Source organism: Branchiostoma belcheri, unplaced genomic scaffold (genome assembly GCF_001625305.1).
Source record: "Branchiostoma belcheri isolate BF01 breed outbred unplaced genomic scaffold, Haploidv18h27 scaffold5, whole genome shotgun sequence".
NCBI classification, from domain to species: Eukaryota; Metazoa; Chordata; class Leptocardii; order Amphioxiformes; family Branchiostomatidae; genus Branchiostoma; species Branchiostoma belcheri.
In genome coordinates this window covers 3,858,124-3,872,377 of record NW_017804131.1, presented here as the reverse complement: position 1 = coordinate 3,872,377, position 14,254 = coordinate 3,858,124, and the positions used below count along the sequence as shown (strand labels likewise).

At 41.5% G+C, this 14,254-nt stretch overlaps 2 protein-coding genes across 3 annotated transcripts in view; both read right to left on the bottom strand.

Moving 5' to 3' along the window:
- Window positions 1-5,898: 5,898 nt before the first annotated feature.
- On the bottom strand, window positions 5,899-8,640 carry LOC109479871. The gene is made up of 2 exons (XM_019781909.1): window positions 7,673-8,640; window positions 5,899-7,037 (listed from the first exon to the last, which is right to left on the bottom strand). The coding sequence occupies exons 1-2, from the start codon at window positions 8,217-8,219 to the stop codon at window positions 6,610-6,612; spliced, it is 975 nt and encodes a 324-aa protein (XP_019637468.1). The 5' UTR covers window positions 8,220-8,640; the 3' UTR covers window positions 5,899-6,609.
- An 838-nt stretch (window positions 8,641-9,478) lies between these two features.
- Window positions 9,479-14,254, bottom strand: part of LOC109479849 — a 16,957-nt gene continuing 12,181 nt past the window's right edge. Inside the window, exons 1-4 of one of the 2 annotated variants that reach the window (XM_019781879.1) lie at window positions 12,234-13,710; window positions 11,643-11,738; window positions 10,979-11,258; window positions 9,479-10,000 (exon numbers count right to left, since the gene is read on the bottom strand). In XM_019781879.1, coding sequence (XP_019637438.1) covers window positions 9,798-10,000; window positions 10,979-11,258; window positions 11,643-11,738; window positions 12,234-13,259 — 1,605 coding nt within the window. In that variant the 5' untranslated portion in view covers window positions 13,260-13,710 and the 3' untranslated portion in view covers window positions 9,479-9,797. Of the gene's footprint in view, window positions 10,001-10,978; window positions 11,259-11,642; window positions 11,739-12,233; window positions 13,711-14,254 lie in introns of those variants that run through there. The other variant, XM_019781881.1, reaches the window with a different exon arrangement.

Sequence of the window (14,254 nt, the reverse complement as noted above, 5' to 3'; positions counted from 1 at the left end):
GATAACATTTGTGAAATGTTGTCGTAGATCCGTGTCGGTTCTATCATTCTCCAGCCGAAAATCCACCGTCCGAACATCGCGCAACGGATATCAGGAGCCCAACCTTGTAATGTACAGAATAGCTATCACAAAACTCCGGATTAGTTCACGTACATTTCATGTTGGGGGGAAATGTTAAGACAGACACAACGGCATTCCTTAAGCTTTGCAACAAAGAATTTTCTATAACCTAGAAGACGAGTGTCATTTTATTGTGGACTGTACGTACCTTATGCAACAGCGAGAGAAATATCCTCTTCAATTGTATACTAGATATTAGATATTAATTAAGTTCCCAAGTTATAGATTTTGTTTTGTTTTGTTTGAACCATTCTTTATTCATGAAAGCTAGAAAAGATATTTAGATAGCAAAGAAAACTTTATATTTCTAGTGCAGCTAACTCGATAAACCATGTATCATACGCTCCATGTGTTCTTACACCTTCAACTGTCTGAAGAAGCTGAACCTATACATAGATGTGCTACAGATGTTACGGTAAGATACTAGACTTGTATCACTGTGTGTACATAGAACTGTATCACCATGACCTGTGGATAGCTCGTATGGGCACAAATGTACAATGACGGTCTTGAATTCGTTCATTATAACCAGCCCAACACACGTCCGTGACTGGCCATATTACTTCGAGTGACTTGTCACACCCTGATCTACAATTATTTCCGGAGAAGCTAATGTTTGGCATCCTCCCCATCAATTTTGTTGAAAATGACAACCATAACAATGCTCAAAACTTGCTCATGAGGCGAGCATTGCTTACGGTGTTTTTCCAAGTTAAATGTTTCAATTTAATTTGTGGACAAACGTTTCAACAGTGGCCACTTTGAGAGTTTGACAGTGACAAAGTGCGCCCAAGTAAGACATTTCAGGCGCTCCTCCCAGCTGTGTTGACATTGTTGGTTCATACAACAAATAAACCGTTTGTCAAGAAGGAGTATTTTACTAAACAAGTGACTGTCACAATGTAGGTACATACTACGAATGCCTTCACTGTGCAATATTGGGAAGACAGAAGTGACAGATAGGAGATAGTAATCTCGCTTCTTGGCTATATTGCCGGCGCGGGTTGGATCTGATCGATATCTAGCTGTCGGTGTTTTGGGACACGATCTACACATGTATATTTATACGCGCTACTTATACTGTAACACTACATCGAGATAATGCTGACAACATTTTTTTTATACATACACATCAAATGTGCAGCTATCACGGCAGGACATAGGCAGCGATGAGGCTTGGAATTTTGCCGATGATGATAAGAGGTCTAGAATTTCTTCTTGGCCTTGTCTCAACGCAAAGGGCGAGTGGTGTCACACCTCAACTTCTCACTTACACAGACAATTAAGTCTGTCTCAACACGCTTCTACAATCTCGCTCAACTACAACATTTAAAATCCCCATTCCCAAGTTAAAATCTACATGATTTAGAGACGTAGTTTTGACGTTCACAGCCAAATACATTCGTCACTCTCAGCCCATGTGTGTTTTGAGATTTCTCACTCAGATGGACGTCTGTTTTCCTGTGAAATGATGTATCATGATGTGTTGACAACAGCAGACGTCATACAACCTCCAATATCCCGAAGCTTTGTGTTGATAACATCGTTCAAAATATGCCTGAACGATATCTGAATGAATTCTTTTTAGCGTTCTCGCTATAACTTTCAGGAAGTCAATGTTTGAATGCACTAGTTTTGACACAGCTCACGTCTAACTGTGCGTGCAAAAAGATGATGAACGAGCTGAATGAATTTTTCATCAACGTTGAAAAACTTTTTTTTTGGAAGGTAATGTTTGAATGTACTAGTTTTGACACACCTCGCGTCTAACTGTAAGATAACACGCGTGAAAGGATTATGAACGAACTGGCTGGATTTTTCACAAGTGTTCTCATAACTTCGCTTTCAGGAAGTCAGTGTTTGAATGTACTAGTTTTGAACACATCTCATGTCTAACTGCAAGAGGGTGCGTGTGAAAAGATAATATATTAGATGAATAGTTTCAAACGTTTAAAAAGTGTCTTTTATGAATGACATGAAACAAGCATCTCATTCTATGCTAAAATTGTGCCAAGATCCATGACTCCAAAATGCTATTTCATGTATACCTTCAACAAAAAACCAAATCACGATGTTTGAAGGTTCGCTCTAGCGTGTACAGTTTGGAATTTGAGGCGGTGGCTCCCCTGGGTGCACCCATAGTCTGGTTTACGTAGACTGTCAGTTTGTATATTAATATGGTTGGCTGTAGACTAGTTTGTAGAAGCTGATGAGACAGGCGTTCCTACTCCTTTCCAAGAGAAAGATTGTTTTAACTCAGCTGCAGTTACACCGTCTGTTCATACATGTTCAGATTGGGAAACGTTTGTAAGTACCGTGCGGAGTTGTGTCGTCTCACGCGTACCCTTTGGCAAAATCATGATCGTAAACTAGTGAACCCCCGGGCACCTTATATTCCAGTCTAGAACTTGTTTCTTATACATGTACAAAATAGCTAATGAGTAGAGTGGATAACGGCGTAAACTTTGTATACTTTCAACTCACAGAGTAGAACATTTAAATGTATCAAATTAGTAGTCTTTTAGTAGTCTCTACCACGATCCCATGGGTAGTGGCAAAATGTTCTCTCAGCGCGGACCAACTCCCCTGGTATGTTATCTGTTTTTCTGGCCAATTTTTACTCTTTCCAGCCGCTTACAGCCGATACCTGGCAGAGGCTAGCCCTTTTTAATAAGTTAACAGATAATGTTTCGTATAGTTCCAGAGCCAATAGCTGTAGTCTACCCAACGAATTACTAGTAGTTGCTAAACTTTACACAACTGTTCTATAGCTGAGTGCAGAATTGTTACTCACCTTTCGTACTTACACGGTGTCGAAGAAGCCTCAGTCAAAATGAGAGAAAAGCCGCTCTTTCCTCGCTGACGGCCCGCCTTTCTCGTTCTGACCGAGGTGAGGTGTGTCAGGAAAGTATTGTTCGCGTTACAATGATCAAGAAATCAACAGTTGTCGTTGGCTAGCAGTCACGTGCCGGGTGTTTTGGCTGTCAAGTATATCTTCAGGTTAGATCACCAAGGTCAACGGATCCACCCTTATATTAGCATTTAGCCTGGGTAACAGTGTCTTTTTCTTAATCTTTAGTCATCAGTATTAGCCTGGGTGCCATCCTCCGTAGTTTTCGCCAGCTCGTTAACATCCGTGTCCATAATATCACCAGGGTCCATACATGTAATATCGCCACCTTGAGAAACAGTGTGATTAAAGATGTTTTTACTGCAACATATTTTTGGTATGCACTCCTTCACACATCAAATGTACATACCTAGGGTATGTTGCAGTAAAAATATCTTTAAGCACACTGTTTCTCAAGGTGGCGATATTATGGACCCTGGTGATATTATGGACACGGATGTTAATGTCCTGGCTACCACGGACGACATTAGGGAGCGAGCGGAAACTACCTAGTCTCCACCAGACTTCTTTTGCGGGTTGAATAAATCGTAGAAATCGGCCTAAAAAGGACTTCTTGGCGGGACAATGGAGCTTCTCTGGCCGGCTATCTTCTCTGGCCAATTAATACCCTTTTTAGACCGATTTCTACGATTTATTCACCCCGCAAAAGAAGTCTGGTGGAGACTAGAAACTACTAGAGAGGATGGCACCCAGGCTACATCAGTTCTGGAAGATTTATCTAAGGTCAGATACCTCTGTCTGACAACGCTGAATTGTTTATTGACTCCACGGACACCTTTTTGCTCTTCGAATTCTGTCTGTCAGACAAGCACAAGGGCTTGGCTCAGCTTACTGCCCAGACGGGTCGGTAAATTAACTCCTCGTTAACCTGCCAAAGATAACCTATCAGTCGTTTGGAACTGTCATCAGAAGGTCAGTGTGAAAAGTTCATGACGGTTTAATGTATGCAGATGATCGTGAGGAGTCACAAGTTCGCAGTGAGGCCACGTTGATTTAATTATACGGATGAGTTTTCGTCTATTTCTAAAAAAAAGTTTTTTTGGCCTGCTGTAAATCGTATAGAGCAGATGCAAAATGAGCAAATGTATGCCGCACGTTGCCAAAAATATATTGTAAAACAATACTACTGTCATAGATTGCCAAATGCAAAGAAAATGTGAAGAAATGAAAACACGTACGAAGAGTCTTTTAGGGCAGGGAGGGCCATTGTAATCTCCTTGAATAGAGTCATAGAGGCATACCATACTCTACGTGTTTAGTCATTTTTTCAACCTTCATGGCCACGTAGATTTTATGATGAAGGCAATTTTTTTGCCAAAGTTTTTATCCACACGCTCGCATCAGTTTTAGGGTTCCCAGAGGATCCGGATGTCATCCATATAAATTCAAATCAGCATATAGCCTAACAGCCTAAGGCAACGATCAGACGTGACGATAGGACTTCATCCCCTGGACACCCTCAAAGTTGATAAGAAACGACAAGAAGAAAAACCTGAGACTTAATTTCTAAAAGATGGCAAAGGTTTCGCCATCAGTCAAAGGTATTTTACAGTACAGTGTTGTGAGTAAACCAGTCTATATAACCTGTTTAAATTTCAATTCAATTGAAGGCCTTTACGTATTCACGATTGCATGCAGGTATGTCATCGTTATATCATTTTATGGACTGACGTTCAGATGTTTATTGTATGAGCGGAAGCACAGTTGAGAAAAAGGCCGAAGGGAATTGCATGATGTCCCTTACCCTACTCATTGCGCGCAAAATGTAATGTTTACATAAACATAGGTGGCGCCACGGCGTTACATGGTCCTTCTCTACACGGCGCCTTAAAGTCTACCATTTTTACCATGACACGTAAATATCTATCCATACTACACACACACACACACACACACACACACACGCACACACATACACACGCACACACATACAAACGCACACACACGACACACACACACGACACACACACACACACACACACACACACACACACACACACACACACACACACACACACACACACACACACACACACACACACACACACACACACACACACACACACACACACACACACACACACACACACACACACACACACACACACACACACACACACACACACACACACACACACACACACACACACACANCACACACACACACACACGCACACACATACACACGCACACACATACAAACGCACACACACGCACACACATACACACGCACACACATACACACGCACACACATACACACGCACACACATACACACGCACACACATACACACGCACACACATACACACGCACACACATACAAACGCACACACATACACACGCACACACATACACACGCGAGCGCGCACACACACACACAGACACGCACACAATGACACACGCATACACACACACACACACACACACACACACACACACACACACACACACGCGCGCACACACACACGCACACACACACACACACACACACATACACACACACACACATACAAACGCACACACACGCACACACATACAAACGCACACACATACACACGCACACACATACACACGCACACACATACACACGCACACACATACAAACGCACACACATACACACGCACACACATACACACGCACACACATACACACGCACACACATACAAACGCACACACATACACACGCACACACATACACACGCGAGCGCGCACACACACACACAGACACGCACACAATGACACACGCATACACACACGCACACACACACACACACACACACACACACACACACACACACGCACACTGGCACACACACACACATACATAAATACAGATACACACACAAAACAGACACAAAGGAAAGAAATCTGACGCACATTTTGTCTTTGCAAGAAATGTTGCCATACAACAGCTTTCACCAAATAATGTCTGTTATTTTTGCTCTATTTACATATCCATGGTAGCTTTCGGCTCAATTTAACATTATACATGTATTTGTATAGTCTATAGATTTACATATTCATACATGAAGAATTTTGTATCTTTAACCTACAGTGTCAATTTGTGCTTTTGAAGGTCTGGTACTCCTTCACGGTCGAAGATAACTGCTTTGTAATAAGGCTTGCCTTTAATTTACACGTTGTCAAAAAAATCCAAGATTGCGGATGTAAAATAATAGATTGATTGACATATTAGATTGACAATTCTGCAGATCTAATTTACACGAAGAATTTTCGTATATATGCCATAGTGCTGACGCGTGGGAAGAGTTTCTTCTACGACTTTCAGGTAGGCCTACACCCTTTAGCAAACTGAAGGTTACCATTCCTCCGTGTACTTACTTGATCTTACTTATGCATGCTCCAGTCAAATTTCAACTCCGACCCGGAACCAGTAGGGGAAACTCATCCGACCGTGAACTTTGCTACCTTACCGCTGAACCTATGGTAGCCAACATGAACTTAAAATGAATGTAATATTGCAAGGTCGGCTTGCATTGTACCATGATAGCTAATATCAGCTACATGTATCATGGTACAATGCAAGCCGACCTTGCCTAGAGGGTCACATCATGGTCTACTTTCTATTAAGATAAACAATTGCTATCACAATTGCTACCAGACCCAGCAATATGGCTTCAGCTATCCAAAGTGGACAAAGGTTCTTTCTGACCCATCGCTTTGTACGAATGTACTTTCGTCGGTTCGCTCGCCTGAGGTCACCCAGTATTGGCTCAGGTCGTGGTTTGGCGTAAACCAGCCGGAGCGTAGGATTCAGGATGTTAAACAAAAATCGTAAGAGAGACTCATCAGTTGAATCATTTGAAGCCATACCTGGGTCGTTTACCGCATTAGTTTGTTCATGGTACAGGGTAGCTTTCTCGAAGAAGTAGTTTGTTGCATCAAGGGTGTCCCTGGCCTTGTGTATCCTTCGGCTGAGGCCCTCGGCGTTCGCCTCTCCGACCATCTTGTCCACTTTGGAGATGAACAGGAACAATGGTATGTCTGAAAACATATAGAACCTTTTAAACAAAGTTCTTCATTCACAACCAAGGCTAACGTTTCAGTGACCTTGAGTCACATTCCTCAGGGCAATGCGGCAGAACTACTTGGCACTGCAGCTAGGTGTCGCTGCTGCACTGTTAGAACGACACATACTAGTAGCTACTGCTGTGCGAAGTAGATCCAGTCAATATTGCCCTAAGGAGACGGTCACCGAAACCTCGGCGTGTAAATATTCTTGGTTAACTATGAACGAAAAACTTTGTTACACAGTCACTTTCTAACCTAATGAAATCGTTCACGGACGGCAGAATTATCATAGGATCGGATAGGAGAAGGGACTTGATGATAATAATCTAGCATTGGATTATGACAGCACAGACCGTTCTGATTAATTATTCAAATGATACTAGTAGTCTAATGTTAATGGTAGTTTGTATCTATTAACGATCATTTCTACATGTGTATAGCTACGGTTACTCAATGGTAATATTTCTAACATGAAACACAAGGCTACGTGTATTACAGCATGTCATCGCTATTTGCGCAAATCATGAACACAGAGTTTCAAGCATGAACCGCTATTACGAAAAGCCTATGTCACGACAAGCACTACAAACACCAAATTGTAGACTCACTGCGATCTGCTGCCGTCGTCGCCGGTTGAGCCGCCTTCTTCGTCGCCTTCAGGAGATTTGTGGGTATCTCCTCATCAGCCGCGCACACGACAACAACACGCTGGATCTTTGGTCCATCTGGGATCACCGGAAACTCGTCCTCTAACTCCTCCTTGCACATCTCGAAGTATTCAGGGTTTGTCAGAGGCTGGTTTTCAGGAATACGGCCATCAAGAGCTAGTGAAATAAGGGTTCTGATGGCCTCGTCGTCCCGGTTCGGAAGGCCGACAAAGTCCCAGAACTTCACCTTGTCTCTCAGGTTGTCCCCAAGCGTTGAGAACATGTCGCAGCCTTCAATACACAAGGTGACATTTTCTCCCACACCCCTGCCGACCCTGGCTAGGTTTGCCGGCTTGCCCACAACAGACTGTTCTATTGAGTTGATCAGGGACGATTTTCCACTGCCAGTCAGGCCAATAACGAGGACGTTAGACATTTCGGCAGTGGCGTTGTTGATTCTATCTTTTACGTTCTCGCGGAGTTTTTCTACTGCGTTGCCAACTGCCATCTTGAAGCTATACTGTCTGTATCGGCCGATTTCCGACCGAGGAGTAGTGCTCAGCGCCTGCGAAGCTTGCCAACTTGTTTGTGTCGAGGCCGACGGGATTTGTGTTTTTCAGCTGCATCAAACTCTGCTCTAGTTGGTCAGTTTGATAAGATATGCAGCCGCGTGACTCTGGACCAATCATAGAAGCATGACGCCGCACAATCTGTAGAACATTTGCAGAATCTCTCTTGAACTCTGACTTTCGCGAATGGCTGCCCCCAGTAAGGCAGAATATCTTTGGTAGAACACGTTCTGCACATAAGTTTGACACTCCGTATTGCCGCACAGAACGGTACAAAAAATCGCCCATTCCCTACATTGTTGAGCTGTTAAACGCTAGTTAAATGCAGTTCTTCCCTACTTTTACTTAAGAGGGCATAGAGTGACTGAGTGCGTTGACCTTTACCTCTACTTGTAGTGTAAATAGGCATTATTATAGCTCTCTACCGATTTTGTGTGATTATTGTACATGTGTAAATTATGTAATTTTTAAACCATTAGTATTGTTTAATATCTAATTTTATGAATTGAAAAAAACAACTCAATTCAGACTTGTTGTTTGAATAAAGATTGATTTATTGATTGATTGATTGATTGGTATTTTAGTTAAATCTCACGCGAGAGTAGTAGACTGATCATGACCTTTTTAACTTAGTAAACGGGCTGTTTTAAGTAGTTTTTTCTACATTTATGTTTACATGTATAGCTGTTTTGGTATGTGATGATAACACTGAACTCTGCCAGACGGCTTAGTAAACAAACGCTGTTGCGTTTGTCCACAAAAAGGAGACTGGGCCATAAAGATAAAGCTGACAGGTTCATACTTTGCCCCTTATTATCATGGGTACTGTTTGTGGTTTGTTTTAAAAGCTAGTTCAGCAATTCTTTTCCAGGCTGGATTGGCACTCCCAGACCTGAGTACAGGTCCATACAATACAAGTGCATTCAGTCAACCATGTAAAGTAAATGGCATGCATGCATGCATATGACCGCCGATCGCGCGAACGCCACATATTTTGAATCACTGTGACACTAGGCGTACACATTCCCTTCAAGACGCCATGAGAACGGCAAAGCAGCGTCAAACACTACATGTACGTGCGGTCGTTCATAACAACGTAAATACGTATAAATGTGTTATCATAGTTAACAACAACGTTTTCGAAGTTCAGCTAACCACTATAACATTAAGTACAAATTTCGGGACCATCAATGTTTTGCTGTAGCTATTGTTTATTAACTACCACACTATACATTGAATAAAGACAACTTGTCATTGCTCATGTCATTTCGTCTTAAAATTAAAACACTGATAAATCTATAAGTGACAAAGTTTCGGTGTAAATCAAAAGGTGCATTTGACAAAAGACAACTGAATCTTTCTTCGATAACAAAGCATCATGAGATCTCCTATCGGAAAATAACAACAATATGACCAGAGCTGGCTCTGACCTTTGAAACTACTTTTCTACGTACATGCAAAATGTTTTGCTAGAGGAATTTCTCATCCATTTGGACAACACATGTACACTAATTAGGCTACAGGTTTCCACGGATCCAGTCACAAATCCTGCGCTTTTGAATGTCGTTCAAACTTTTGGACACGCTAAAGAACAGATGGCCGAGTGCCTTGTTGTGGAGCCGCGTCTGCTTGTTGAGGAACGTCCTGTCGAATGACGTGCTGTCATACAGTTGTTGAATGCCCCTGCTTTTCTCGTGCCCATACAGCAGAACCATCACTCCTGTGAAAAGAAGAAAAATTATGTTGCTGAATGTTCCTCTGTCCTTATCCACACAATGCCATTGCAAATACAGTCGGGCACACCGATTACAAACAAAAGCTTGGACGTGTGGCGCAACAGCAGCGTGCGCAAAACTCGGAACCGAGAGGTTTCGAGTTCGAGTCCTGACATGCCACCGATTTTGTGCCCTTGGGAAAGACACTTTACACGACTTTCCCCACTAGCTATAGTCTCAAGTGAAAATGAGTATTGTCTGTCCAGTATTCGTTTCTATGTGCGGGACACAACATATCAGCAACAGCTGCCTCTGTTCCGCGTGTATTGCACTGTTTAAAATTTCAATAAATCAAATCAAATCAAAGCTGGGACATGGGCTGTGTCCGCTGTTATGAAATCTATACCCTCACACTGCCACGCTAAGTCACAGAATTGTAAATGTCCCTGCTTTTTTCCGAAGAGAAAAATGTTGGTGTACGTTTCCCTTTCTTTAGAAGTACAGTCATGCACATATTGCAAAAGTTTAGACACGGGCTGTGTCTGTTACTACAAACTCCGTCTCCACTGACAGATACTAGTAATCTCCAAGTTTATCTTTCCGTGGCTATGCGACAGTATACTTTGTTGGCTGGCACGACTTTGCCACCGGAACATCTGCTACTACTAGATAACATCTGCTAATACTAGATATACTGTGAAAAGGAACTGCTTCAGCAAATTACTTGTTGTTTGGGTTTCATTTCCTCATGCTTCACGGAGTTTAGCCGCAGAACGTCTAGGTTTAGGAGTAGTGTTACCATTTATTGTCAAGTTGCTGAACCATTCTAATACGTACTAGATAAATGTGATAAATAATCAAGTCTATTCTAATGTGTATCATGCTCCAATTCAGCCATGTAAGGCTGCAATGGTATGTGTTTTGTAAAGAATAATAATAAATCAATTAGTCCATTCGTATACAACAGCCTTAGTGCTACTCACCACTTCCCCCTACAATCTTCTCCGCTGCCTTGACTACATAGCTGATCTCGTCGTGTTCCGTGTCGGACAGTAGGATGTTCCTTGTGGTAGAGTTGGCACAGCAGATGACGCGCGTGTCCCTCTGGAGTGTCCGCTTGAGGCCGTCTATGTCGTCCTGGCCTGAGATCCGCAGAGTGAGGACGGCAGTGTTGGCCAGACCTCTCTCCTGCACGGCTGCCTTCACACAACGTTCCACCTCATCCAGAGTCCAGTCCAGAGACGCTACGATGCAAACTTGGCGCTGCACAGGGGCACAATGAATGAATTTTTAATTTCTATCTCCGTGTCTTGCGGCCTTTCTTTGTCGCCCAGCCCACATGGGCTTATAAGACACCAGAACATAAACATAGGTACAGAAATCATAGAAACAAAGATCCAAACACAAATCAAAGGTACCGGTGCAAAAAGTCAACCCAAAAGTACATAAAGTCAACACAAAGTACATAAAGTCAACTGAATTTAAACATATGAACGAGTCAGGGAAAGAGCAAAAACAGAGAAAAAGATCGGTTTATTCTAACTATCGTTTTTATGGAACATGAAAAATTGATCAGAAGCAAATACATTCATTCACAAATAAAACCAATGTGTCTAGAATTGTTTTAGAGGTTGATAAAATACATACATTTTCATCCAGCCATTCCTCGTCATCAGACACTGTATCGCCGTATGCCCCCGGGGCCTGCCCTAACCGACGTCTAGCTGTCAGCGGCAGTCGTCTCTGATAGAGGATGAGATCAGAAATACAACGTAAATATCACGGTCAGTACATGTACGTACAACAGGCCCGGGGCATGAATCGTTAACGTTTGCCCTGAAACAAAGGCGATTTTGACTGATCTTAAGTTAATTATAAGTGCCAATTAACTTGAATCTAAAATAATTTTTACATGTATCCTGTAAGATTTCAAAAGTATTGTTGACTGCCTTACATGCACATTCGCGACAAGAGTTTTGTAGTCAAACCGAAATAGTGTACTTTGCATGGTGGAAATGTATATCATTTTAGTTTCTATTACACACAGGGGGAGTTACACTTACATGTATAGAAGTTAGCCTCCATATCTGGGTAGATACTAAGATACATGTATTTCTAGTCGTCGAAAATTCGGAGGTATGTACCTTAGGATTTAATAGTCACTGATTGAAAGAATTATCTTACTGAACTAAGATATTTCTGTTACGTACATACATTAGAAACAGTAGGAAAACTCACCGACCCTCTCTTGTTGCATTGTGAACAGATCAGCCAGCCTATGACGATGCAGGCACCGACTACAGTAACTATAGTTTGTAGAGGATACTCATCATACAGTAGGACGAGGTATCCTTGCTCTATGGGTTCCTTTTGACCTTCCGAATCGGCAAGTTTAATAGAATCATTTAATACAGTAACGATTCTCTCTAGATTCTGAACTGTGTTTAAAAGTTTACTCTCTGTGTTTAAAAGTTTACTCTCCGCAGTTCCAACCGTCTGGTCGAATTTTCTTCGCCAATATTGCAACACTCTTCCCATCACATGAATCCCTCTGTTCTGTTTGCTTTCCCATCTGCTAGCTCTAGCTTCTAATTCGCCATTAAAAATTGCTTGTTTCCTGTCTAATTCTGTACTTAGATTTGATGCCATACTTTCTGTTTCATTTTTCAAAGATAGTAGCCCACGCTCCCACGTTGCATTATGCTCCAGTGATTTTTCATCAACTGTTTTCTTCAATGTAGTTAATGTATTGTTAAGACTTTCTGCGTTTTCATTAGTTTTTTTGCTAAAAGCCACCAATTTATTGTCCAATTCAATCATTGTCCTTTCTGTTTCATTTTTCAAAGACAGTAACCCACGCTCCCACGTTGTATTAAGCTCCGATGATTTCTCATCAACCGTTTTCTTCCATGTAGTTAATGTACTTTCTGTGTTTTCATTCATCTTTCTGTTGAAAGCTTCCAATTTATTGTCCAATTTATTGTACATATCTGCTAATGTGTTATTCATATCTTCATTTAAGTTGTTCAATGTCGCGTTGAAATCGTTTGTCAAATTTGTGGTTTGGTTTGACAATTCACTTTTCAAAATGCCTAGTACTTTGGATTCCATTTCTTGCAACCGTTTATCAAAATTGCTGTTCAAAGCATTCAATAATTCGGATTTCATCTGTAGAATTTCGGATTTCATTTCTTGCAACCTTCCATCAAACTTGTTGCTCAAAGTATGTAATTCCGATGCTAAGGTTTGTATTTCTGATTTCATTTCTTGCACCTTGTCATCAAAATTGTTCAGGGTAACTGATTCGGATTTTATCTGTAGTATTTTGGATTCCAGACCAGATTGCAACTCTTCAGCGAACCTTGTATCCGACGGCAGACAATTTCCTCCAGGACATTGTACAGGTGCTTCTTTCCAAAGTTGCACGACGGATATCAAGGCAATGATCACACAGAGTAGTAGAGTTACATTTTGACGGGAGATGCCTAAATCTACCAAATCCCTCGTCCATTGTGGACTATGCTTTAGATCCTCCTGCTTGTCTTGATCCTTAACGCTATGCTTTGGATCCTCCTGCTTGTCTTTATCCTTAACGCTAAGGATCTTATCCCAAAACTTCAATAAAGGTTGGTCAATGGTCTTCTGACTGACTTCGGAGCCCTGAGTTTGGAATTGATACAGCTGAATAAACCTACAATCTTCTGCTGCTATGTCTAGATCCTTTTGGGCCTTTTGCATGTTTTCTTTCATTGGCTTTGTAGGTGCACGGTTACTTTGCTTCGTCATAAACAGGAATATTGGAACGTCTGTAAATACAAAGTTCAACTTTTAAGAATAAGTACTAATAATACCTAAACATTTGTAACGTTAGTTAGAATTAAGCTGACACGTAGAATCATGACAGCAAAAACGAACATAACCAAATGTCATACTTGTACGTGTGATGTACCATTGGTATGCAAAAACACTTGGGCGTCCAGTAAGCAATATACACAGACGAGGTCTCCACCACAGAATATATTTGATTTTCTTTTACATAAGTTCACATATAAGTTATAAGATATTATTATAAACATCTCTAAAACTTCATATACAGTCATAAGGCATTAATATATTTTTGCAAGGATAGTGTCACAAACAGACGTACTATACACAGAACTCAGTATGATTCCAGGATAGAACTCATAATGAATCATTTACTTACTGCGATTTGTCTTGTCCACGCCTCGTTTGACACCTTCCAACACATCAACGGCACA